Raw genomic sequence first — 12,192 nt, 5'->3', positions numbered from 1 at the left:
GGCTCCGCGCCTCTGAGTTGCGGCCGTTACGTCCGCAAATATGCGCGCGTTATAAATTGCATTATTATTATTCCCTGTTATGTGTTTTGCCTCATTTTCACCTGATGACGAGCGTTTGTGTTGCTTTCGAAACGTCGTGATTTATTACGATTTAATTTTATTTGAGACTTTACCGAAATAACCAATGAGTATTGACAGGTGATTTATTTCGTATGGTATTGTGATTCATAATTGTTTCTTGGTTCAGATCGTGTAAATACAATGCACCTCATACAGCCCTCCTCCACTGAACGCATCCATATCAGTAAATCTGTCGCGTCTTGAATGCTGTGGATTGCTCTCCAACGCACCAGCGTGCTGAAGTTAGCATAGCTTTGATAATTGTATCGCATACGTGTCAACTCCTTATCAGTGTCTACCTATTAGAGACCAATTAAAACTTTATTGGTGACCCCGTGCCCTTATCAATCTCAACGTTCGTCCTACAAAGTCCCATCACAAGGGAGAAACACAACCAAAATATATATTTTTGTGCCCGCATTGAAACGGCTGTACGCCGTATGGACCTCAAAACTAAATCTCCATGTACAAGAATACGGGGTAAACCGTATGGGTTGACGTGTATGGTACTATCTTTATTTGAAGCTTTCGTGACTGCAAGGATCCATACTCTTTGGTTCTTTCAGTAAAGCCACGTCCGTCGCTTGTGTTGCGCCCGAAACGTCGTGATTTATTTTATACCTACGTGGCTTTTCCCCGAAAGGAACAAAGAGTATGTGTATGCTACTATACACTACTATACAATACACTATGCACTACACTATACACTACTAATCACTACACTATTACATACCTGTCCACCCCTTATCAGTGCCTACCTTATTATAGACCAATTCAGACCTTATTGGTCACCCCGTGCCCTTATGAATCTCAACGTTGGGCAAACAGGACGAATGATCAGCACGAGACTAAAAGTACATCAGAGAAATATTAAATACTCCCAAATACAACTATCAGCAGTAGCAGAACATGCGTGCCAACAATGACACTCAATTGATTTCGATCATGTTGGAAGTTCTGTACAAAACTAGCTACTACTGGCCAAGACTAATTAGAGAATCTACCGAAATTGAAAGAAAATAAATACTCTTTGGTTCTTTCGGTAAAGTCAGGTAGGTATGAAATAAAATAAAATAAATCACGACGTTTTGATCGCAACACAAGCGGTCGTCCTCAGGCGGAAAAAAATATAATCCAGCAGTGGAACTGCTGAACCAGCGAGAGAGCAGTTACAACAAGGTTATATATGTGACTTTACCGAAAGAACCAAAGAGTATGGATTCCTGCAGTCACGAAAGCTTCAAATCAAGATTAAATAAAAAAAAAAGTTTAACCGTTCGGATGGCTACCGACTCAGTGCTGCGTGGAAGTGAATCATCAAAAAATACATTGTTTAAATGCATGCTCATACAGGGCACCATTCTTCCAAAAGGGATTACCATTGGTACGGCTATTTTAATACACACAATGGACAGGAAGGACAAGTTCAGAGGGCTCACATAATGCACATGTATAATGTGCGGTGACTCAGTAACACCCCCCCCCGCCCCCCACTTTGCGCAAGAGCGCAGAAGCGTGGTCACCACATTTACGCCTCTATATAAGGAACAAAACAGGTGGACTTCTCGGCAAATCTTGCCGTCACCTGATGAAGCTAGTTGTAATTACTGGCGTAAAAGTCGTACTCAGATTGTAAATGTTGTGGCTTGGCTCTCCAACACACCGGTGTGCCGTACTAGTGACGAATTGGCCACGTTTTGTTTACGTGACAACCCTTACTAGATGGCTGTGTCGGGTGGTGGCGGGTTTAACAACGCATTTATATATTTAGGCGATCTAACCCCCCAAAAAACACCTCTATTACGGATGAAAAATTTGCGACCACAACATTGAATGCCGAAGATGAAAAAAAAGCAGTAAAGGGTGGTATGAAGTATGTGAAACCGCTTCTCTTCCTCAAACCGTCACGTGCTTAACACCTATACAGCACAATACAGGTGAACAGTGTACTCCAGAGCTCCGCCGACAGCACACCTCAGGTGCAAACGACTCCACAGGTAAAGCCCACACCTTGCTACACGTGAGTGACCAGAGCAGCGATGCTACCTCCCTGTGAGTGACTACTGCGGTAGTGCTGTCTCTCACAGGATGATTTACGAGTGGACGTCCTGCCTCTCACAGTGTGGCTAAATCGGCAGTGCTCTTTATGAGTAACTGTAGCGGCAGCGCTATCTCCGTAAATGACTAAGGTAGCATTGCTATCTGTACTAAAACTATATATTTTTTTCGATTTAAAGCTTTCGTGACTGCAGGGATTCATCTTCTTGGTTCTTTCGGTAAAGTCACGTAGAAGGGAAATAATAAAATAATAGAAATACACATAATAAAATATTATAATTATATATTAATATATTAATAATATATTACTTTATTATGTTTTAAGTCACGTAGAAGGGAAATAATAAAATAAAAAATTTCAGCATATAAAATAATATAATAATATATCAATAATACATTATTTTATTATGCTTTATTTTTTTTATTTTATAATTTCCCTTATACGTGACTTTACCGAAAGAACCAAGAAGATATATATGTTTTACTATTTTTATTTGACCAGGTAAGGCCTACTGAGCTCCATAGCTGTTTTTCAGATGCAACCTGGCCACGAACGATAGCTCAATGAAGCGGCTCATCATGTGGACATTTATAGCAGCCAAATATTCTAAACGCACGTTTATTAATGTGGAGGGAAAAACCGGAGCACCACGTGACCACGGGGAGAGAGAGAGAGAGGCATGCAATCTCCAAATATACAGGCGTCACGGTTGGAATTTAATCCACGACTCCTGCATACTAGGCGAGGGAGCTAACATCTCGCTCGCCACATGCCCCCTTACTAACGTTGTGCCCTACTCAGATCGACCCGATATCATGTGTCCAGTATACGCATAACAGTTTTAGATTGAGCAGTTTGTGTGTGTGTATTTTGTATTGACATGTGTTCGTGATTTAGGCCAAAGCGAGTGTGCGTGTGTGTAACCACACTTAGCTACCGCTCTGTTTATTAGTGTGCCTTTGTCGTGCTCGGCAACCTGTGTGCCAATGCAAAATGCCGAGGGCGATGCGATATTTTCGAATTGATCAACAGAAGCCATGGACAATGAAATACAATACCAGGAACACGTACATCAAAGTTATTTGTCTTTGAAACAATGTGCTAAATGAAACAATACAGACACACAGATGTGTATGTGCTGACAGGTGTGGCGAACATTCAAATCGTGAAATCTCCCGTAACGAGTGCCACGATGGGGATGGGACAAACCATCTCTTGGGTCTTCACTTTAACTACATGGCTGGCTGTAAGTGATTTTACGCGATACATTTCAACAGAAACATCCACGTTGCGGTTATATTAAGTATCGATTATTTCATCTTCGGTAACATGCTCAAATGAATCTTGCGAAGTAAAACATTGTATATTTATTGGTGACCCCGTGCCCTTATCAATCTCAACGTTCATCCTACAAAGTCCCAGCACAAGGGAGAAACACAACCAAAATATATATATTTTTGTGCCCGAATTGAAATGGCTGTACGCCGTATGGACCTCATAACTAAATTTCCAAGACCAAGAATACAGGGTAAACCGTATGGGTTGACGTGTATGGTACTATCTTGATTTGAAGCTTTCGTGACTGCAAGGATCCATACTCTTAGTTTTTTTCGGTAAAGCCACGTCCGTCGCTTGTGTTGCACCCGATACGTCGTGATTTATTTTATACCTACGTGGCTTTTCCCCGAAAGGAACAAAGAGTATGTGTATGCTTCTATACACTACTATACACTACACTTCTACATACCTGTCCACCCCTTATCAGTGCCTACCTTATTATAGACCAATTCAGACCTTATTGGTCACCCCGTGCCCTTATGAATCTCAACGTTGGGCAAACAGGACGAATGATCAGCACGAGACTAAAAGTACATCAGAGAAATATTAAACACTCCCAAATACAACTATCAGCAGTAGCAGAACATGCGTGCCAACAATGACACTCAATTGATTTCGATCATGTTCGAAGTTCTGTACAAAACTAGCTACTACTGGCCAAGACTAATTAGAGAATCTACCGAAATTGAAAGAAAATAAATACTCTTTGGTTCTTTCGGTAAAGTCAGGTAGGTATGAAATAAAATAAAATAAATCACGACGTTTTGATCGCAACACAAGCGGTCGTCCTCAGGCGGAAAAATATAATCCAGCAGTGGAACTGCTGAACCAGAGAGAGAGCAGTTACAACAAGGTTATATATGTCACTTTACCGAAAGAACCAAAGAGTATGGATTCCTGCAGTCACGTAAGCTTCAAATCAAGATTAAATAACAAGTAAACCCGTAAAAACAAAGTTTTTCACTCTAAATCCTTTATATGCGTGGCGGCTAGAGTTCTCTCGTCCTCTGGCTTGAGATGGCTGCAATCTATGGGTCAGATGATTGACTGCCAGTATTAAGCAATTGGTAATAAAATATTTAATTAGTTTTCCCTAAACAGTGTAAAATTTTGGAAAAAAAATTTCACGAAAATGTATTGTCACACACAACGAGTCTGTGTGGAAAATGTCAGCTCGATTGGATCACGGGAAGTGGGTTAAAAAACGAGCGAAAGATTTGCACGGTCCTAAGCAAGCAAGCGAACTTAATATAAAGGATTTAAAAATATATTCGCTTGTGGAGGACGCGGGGATCGATCCCGCGACCTTTGGCATGGGAAGCGAGGGCGCTACTAACTGCGCTACTCCACCACGGCCTGTGGATGGGTTACGCTCTGGGCTCTTGCACTGAGATGTTCAGCCAAAGCCATGAATGCGTTCTATTTGAATATATGTAAAATACATTTTTTTTGCCTAAAAAGTGTTAAATTTTGGGAATTTTTTTTCACGAACAATAATTGTCTGGCACAACGAGTCTGTGTGGAAAATGTCAGCTCGATTGGATCACGGGAAGTGGGTTAAAAAACGACCGAAAGATTTGCACGGTCCTAAGCAAGCAAGCAAGCAAGCACGCGAACTTAATATAAAGGATTTAAAAAAAAAAGTTTAACCGTTCGGATGGCTACCGACTCAGTGCTGCGTGGAAGTGAATCATCAAATAATACATTGTTTAAATGCGGGCTCATACAGGGCACCATTCTTCCAATAGGGATTACCATTGGTACGGCTATTTTAATACACACAATTTACAGGAAGGACAAGTTGAGAGGGCTCGCATAATGCCAATGTATAATGTACGGTGACTCAGTAACACCCCCCCCCCGCCCCCCACTTTGCGCAAGAGCGCAGAAGCGTGGTCACCACATTTACACTTCTATATAAGGAACAAAACAGGTGGACTTCTCTGCAAATCTGGCCGTCACCTGTTGAAGCTAGTTGTAAGTACTGGCGTAAAAGTCGTACTCAGATTGTAAATGTTGTGGCTTGGCTCTCCAACACAAAACCGGTGTGCCGTACTAGTGACGAATTGGCCACGTTATGTTTACGTGACAACCCTTACTAGTTGGCTGTGTCGAGTGGTGTCGGGTTTAACGACGCATTTATATATTTACGCGATCTATCCCCGAAAAAAACACCTTTATTACGGATGAAGAATTTGCGACCACAACATTGAATGCCGAAGATGAAAAAAAAGCAGTAAAGGGTGGTATGAAGGATGTGATACCGCTTCTCTTCCTCAAATCGTCACGTGCTAAAACCCTAAAGCACAAACAGGTGAACAGTGCCCTTCAGATCTCCGCCCGGCAGCACACCTCAGATGCAAGCGACTCCACAGGTAAAGCCCACACCTTGCTACACGTAAGTGACCAGAGCGGCGATGCTACCTCCCTGTGAGTGACTACTGCGGTAGTGCTGTCTCTCACAGGATGATTTACGAGTGGACGTCCTGCCTCTCACAGTGTGGCTAAATCGGCAGTGCTCTCTGTGAGTAACTATATAGCGGCAGCGCTATCTCCGTAAATGACTAAGGTAGCATTGCTATCTGTACTAAAACTATATATTTTTTTCGATTTAAAGCTTTCGTGACTGCAGGGATTCATCTTCTTGGTTCTTTCGGTGAAGTCACGTAGAAGGGAAATAATAAAATAATAGAAATAAACATAATAAAATATTATAATAATATAATAATATATTAATAATATATTACTTTATTATGTTTTAAGTCACGTAGAAGGGAAATAATAAAATAAAATAAATTTCAGCATATAAAATAATATAATAATATAATAATATATCAATAATACATTATTTTATTATGCTTTATTTTTATTATTTTATTATTTCCCTTATACGTGACTTTACCGAAAGAACCAAGACGATATATATTTTTTACTATTTTTATTTGACCAGGTAAGGCCTACTGAGCTCCATAGCTGTTTTTCAGATACAACCTGGCCACGAACGATAGCTCAATGAAACGGCTCATCATGTGGACATTTATAGCAGCCAAATATTCTAAACGCACGTTTATAAATGTGGAGGGGAAAACCGGAGCACCACGTGACCACGGGGGGAGAGAGAGAGAGGCATGCAATCTCCAAATATACAGGCGTCACGGTTGGAATTTAATCCACGACTCCTGCATACTAGGCGAAGGAGTTAACATCTCGCTCGCCACATGGCCCTTTAATAACGTTGTGCCCTACTCAGATTGAGCCGATATCATGTGTCAAGTATACGCATAAGAGTTATAGATTTAGCAGTTTGTGTGTGTGTATTTTGTATTTACATGTGTTCGTGATTTAGGCCAAAGCGAGTGTGCGTGTGTGTAACCCCACTTAGCTACAGCTCTGGTTATTCGTGTCCCTTTGTCGTGCTCGGCAACCTATGTGCCAATGCAAAATGCCGAGGTCGCTGCGATATTTTCGATTTGATCAACAGAAGCCATGGACAATGAAATACAATACCAAGAATACGTACATCAAAGTTATTTGTCTTTGAAACAATGTGCCAAATGAAACAATACAGACACACAGATGTGTATGTGCTCACAGGTGTGGCGAACATTCAAATCGTGAAATCTCCCGTAACGAGTGCCACGATGGGGATGGAACAAACCATCTCTTGGGTCTTCACTTTAACTACATGGCTGGCTGTAAGTGATTTTACGCGATACATTTCAACAGAAACATCCACGTTGCGGTTATATTAAGTATCGATTATTTCATCTTCGTGAACATGCTCATATGAATCTTGCGATGTAAAACATTGTATATTTACGGCAATTATTTCTGTACATTATTTATATGTATTACCACAGCCTCTGTGGATGGCGCTTTGGAACATCTGGATTGGACTCCTCATCACATTCCTCGTTCTTGCAGCCACATTCAACGGCCCAACCGCAGTGAAGAGAACAGTCATCTCCGGCGCGTACCGTGCACTGAAGCTCCTCCTCTTTATGTACACGCACTCCATTGTGGAAATTAAGCACTCACTTGTCAAAATGGTAGTGGCCTTGGGCAGCCTGATGATCTTCCTTGCTCTTGTCTGTCCCTATTGGAGCATGACTGCAGGGGCCTCGGTTATATTTGGAGTCACTGTCGTTTCTCTTGGAGCCTCGTGGTTCTGGGTGGGGACTTGGATATTGATGCTTCTGGCATGGCAGTTGAATGGTGGATACTGGTTCGAGACTTACTATGATTGGATATCTCCCAGTATTACAATAATTGCTCGTGCGTTTGTGCGTAATTTTGTTCGGGAACGTTTGGAAAACCAATACATCTCTCCAGGCTACATCGATGGCCTCCTGATAATGGCCGTGCATCTTCTCCTGACCCTCCCAGGACTCTTCCTAGTGATAGTGGGGTTTCCCGTAGTGTGGGAATCGTTCCACTTCATGAGGCTGCCTCCGCTGCTGGTTGGCATCACCTTTGTGGTGTTTGCGCTCGTTCCTGTCTTTCTGATCCTCAAGGCTGTTTGTTTGACCTTAAGATACATTGATGTGCTGCAGAGGAGACGCTAAACAATGGCCAACGCACACATACCGTTGTATACGTAACAACCCATTTCACTTCCTTACACCTCGCTGTTATCTAAGCCGCAGCTCAGGTCATCAGTCTCAAGCCTCCATCAAGGTCGGCTACGTACAGTGCAATTGTGCAAGGGAAACGTTACATCTCAAAACGGTTTCTCTGTAAACAGTTTGTCGTTATACTTTACGTGGATTGGAATTCATCACGATTAGCCGCCGAACGTGTCTTCCACAATTTGCATCGTGAGAGATGCATGCACGGCCAAATGTGGCAGAATGGGATTGGTGATTTTTTTGCAACCGTTATGTAAACGAGAGGTATTTTTTTTTAACAGAGCTAACGGGTTAATGTATGAAAACACCTCTCATGAATGGCACACAACTGGTCACGAGCGGCGGTAATTTCGACAGAGAAGCAACCACGTGGATGAGCAACATCAGGTCTTTTTCTCAAGGAAAAATAATTCTAATATCGGGCCTACGGACAGACATAACCAGTTTAATAATTATTTAAATGTATAAAGCGCCCTTAAACAATCGTTATCAGAGCGCAAGGTGGAAATCGTTAACATTAACTGAGGAGAACTGAGAAAGACGTTTGAAAATAATTAAAGAGAGAAAGCAATTTTAAACAGATAACGTTTCACTCTTTGGTTCTTTCGGTAAAGTCACGTATAAAGAGAAAATAATAAATTAATTACTAGCATACGACGTTTCGATTGCAACCATCATCAGGTATAAATGAAATAGAAACACAAATCTAGTATACTTAGAAATGTAATGTAATACAACAGAGAGTCGGATAATATAACAGTCAACACCCTACCTAGATAACGTTTCAGTCGAGATTTGAAGATTTGCAGTGTCTCCGAAGAGCTGACCTCGAAGGGAAACGCGTTCCCGAGTTTAGGTGCCGCAATTCCAAAGGCAACGGTCACCCTGAGTGTGAAGCCTAGACCGTGGTGACAGTGAGCAATGCACGACACATTTGTACTTACGCGATCTAACCCAGAAAACATTTATTATGAATAATATTAGTCGTGAAAGCCTACGTGTTAAACTGACCAACCTCTATGGGGAGGATACTTTTCTCAAAAACCAAAAAAATGGAGAAACTCCACATTAAGCGTGTAAAATGTACGTCTTCACTGGTGTTCCTCAAAAGGTGCATAGACTCAAAGGTAATACCAAATGCAGTTAAAATAACACATCCCATAAAGTATGTTAAAGTTAACCAAATACTACACAAAGCGAGCAAATTATTGTTACAACAGAGAATACAGCACAACAGGAGTGACTTGTCTCACATTTCTGAATCTCTAAAGCACTTGCATCTCAGCAATACTGTATCCATACATGATTGGAATATAATCGACACTATAACACAACAATCGGCTGATAATGTATTTAACGTAACCAAAACTAACCAAATTTATAAATTTTGTAGACTTCATAACAAACAATTCCCAACTAATGAAGAACAATTTAAAAATAAAACTGTAATTAACTTAACTAACACTAATTTAACCAGCGACATGGCATCAGTCCTCTCTAAAGGTCTTAACTATGCCGTTGCCCCACGCACAATTCCAGGAGATGAGATCATTGCTGAGTTGGAATCAGCGGTACAACACCTCCCACGTAATGGGGCAGAGATGAATAGGCAAAATAATTGAGAATAGCAAATTACCAAAATGAAATATTAGCTTTAGCAAAGCAAAGGCCTCAAGAGAACTTCGATCAAATAATCGATATCCAAATGCTGGCGGCTGATAAAGGCCTCACAACTGTGGTGATGCCACGAGTGGAGTATGATAATAAAATTGAATACTTACTGTAGAAAAGTACCTATATTAAGTTAAACGAGATCCAACTAGTACTTTAGAACGTAAGACTACTGCAATCATTGCAAATTAATTCATTCCCAAGGCTGAGCAATACCAAATTAAGCCAAGGGCCTCAAAATCACCTAGATTGTACAGGTTTCCAAAGATTCATAAAATCAGTATCCCATTACAACCCATAGTAAGTACAATAGGCTCTGATCTTCATTCATAAGAAATTCGGGAACATCTTGTGAATGTTATTAAATATATGAAACTTAACCCTAATGATATTCTGGTGAGCTTTGATGTAATTTCTCTATTTGCTAAGGTTCTGGTTAACGAATTAATTAAATTACTCGATACGCTAGTAAATAAGACAGGTTTACCAAAAGATATTCCAAAACTAGCTAACCATTGTCTAAATAACACTAATTTCTTGTAAAGTGGTGATTTATTTAAACACAAGGAAGGAGCAGCAATGGGCTCTCCTTTGTCTCCTGCTATTGCGAATCTGTACATGGGAAACATTTAAAGCAAGATCACTTGCTTCAAGTACACTAAAACCATGTTTTTGGTTTAGATATGTGAATCACACTTTAGTTGTCTGCCCACATGGTAAAGATACACTTAATGAATTTCTAAATCATCTCAATTCGTAAAACCCAACCATCCAGTTCACTATGGAAATGGAGATGAATAACACACTCCCATTCTTGGATAGTTTGCTCGGACGCTGCCTAAATCGTAAAATAACAGTGTTTACTGAAAGGAAACACACACTGATGCCTATCTGAATGCAGATTCGCATCATCACCCTGCACAGAAATCCTGTCTCATCAAGACGCCAATACATCGGGCTAAAACAGTGTCAGATGGTGAAAGTCTGAGGAGAGATTACATTTTCATCCTTACTGTGTGCTGTCTTGGTGTAGCCTGGGACTGTTTTTGCTGCCTTGCCCAAGCATGGGGATTGATGTACTTATGCAATTTGAACTTATATACGTTATATATTATAAGTATTTATTTTTACTTATCTGCTTATCTTTCCTACAGTTTGCACTCCAATAGTTGTTTATATTGTTTATTTTTGTAACGTTCTTACCTGCCCCTACTGGACATCTGTTAAAATATATTCATTGCTCATCGGATTTATCCAGGATAAATAAAGATGATTTTTCCGAAGGATTTTTGTCGTGGTAAATTATCAGTAAGTTACAGTGGTCTACTTTTTGTCACAGCCACCCAATGCGGAGCAGAAACCAATGAAAGGCTAAATAAGCTGTGGCTGAGGTGGTGACTGCTGAGAGCATCATCAGGGGTCATCAGTAATAAAGATGTTTTGGGTTAGATCGCGTAAGTATAAATGTGTCGTTAACCCGTCACCACCCGACACAGCCAATTAGTAAAACGAAGTAGGAATGAGTTGGCACGTTTTGTTTACGTGACAAACCTTACTAATTGGCTGTGTCGGATAGCGACATATTTACCCTATCTAATCCAAGAAAAACTTTATTACGAATAATATTGTTCGCGAAAGCCTATGTGTCAAACGGAGGAGTCATCGGGCTATGCGAGATGATTTCAAGACTGCTCCGATTAACAGCGAGAGGGCCATCGGACTTCCTGCTCATCTTTGGGACACCAAAAGACCCGCATCAACTCCTGCAAATACGGCTGTCATAGCAAATATGTCGAAGTTGCAGACACACCACTCCAATAATTGAAGCTTCAAGGAAGTTGTCACTTCACTTTTGTGCTGACTTACAGCAGAGCAGCGGAGTGTTTGAAAGCGGAGTGTTTTGATGTGCTCTCCAGTCCATAGAGACGTAATGTACAATTGTAGTCTCGTGCTGTTCTTGATTCCTGTTGGATCATGTGTGTCCATCCTCTTCGTCCATCAGACGGGGGATCTTTGTCTTTGGTGCAAATTATCCCACTCCGTGAAACCATACCACGAGTGTTACGGTTAGATTTGCTGCGACATAGTTGTTCATAATACGCAATGTTACAATGTGCATTTTCACGATATGATTTTAAAAGGTAAAAAACTATTCTCATGATAGTATTAATATTATACCAACACTGCCCACGCATTTGTGCAGGATCTAACTTAAGTGAATTGCAAACGATATGGATTGTATTCTGTTCGTTTCCTAACTCGCAAGCCTACTATCAACCAACTACAACAATAATAATCACTTTAAAAGCAATAATATTGTTCAAATCAACCACACTAACAATATATCAACATCTACAATATGACATATCAACAACA

At 40.7% G+C, this 12,192-nt stretch overlaps 1 protein-coding gene across 1 annotated transcript; it reads left to right on the top strand.

The window, feature by feature from the left end:
* The first annotated feature begins 5,564 nt into the window (after positions 1–5,564).
* LOC133357976 (uncharacterized) lies at positions 5,565–11,226 on the top strand. The gene is made up of 3 exons (XM_061576211.1): positions 5,565–5,892; positions 7,112–7,212; positions 7,378–11,226. The coding sequence occupies exons 1-3, from the start codon at positions 5,766–5,768 to the stop codon at positions 8,080–8,082; spliced, it is 933 nt and encodes a 310-aa protein (XP_061432195.1). The 5' UTR covers positions 5,565–5,765; the 3' UTR covers positions 8,083–11,226.
* The last annotated feature ends 966 nt before the right edge of the window (positions 11,227–12,192 follow it).

The sequence above is a fragment of the Lethenteron reissneri genome, chromosome 60 (genome assembly GCF_015708825.2).
Source record: "Lethenteron reissneri isolate LAM-NWPU_2019-01 chromosome 60, ASM1570882v1, whole genome shotgun sequence".
Classification (NCBI taxonomy): domain Eukaryota; kingdom Metazoa; phylum Chordata; class Hyperoartia; order Petromyzontiformes; family Petromyzontidae; genus Lethenteron; species Lethenteron reissneri.
The sequence above is the reverse complement of the archived record's forward strand: the minus strand, read 5'-3'. Positions and strand labels throughout refer to the sequence as shown.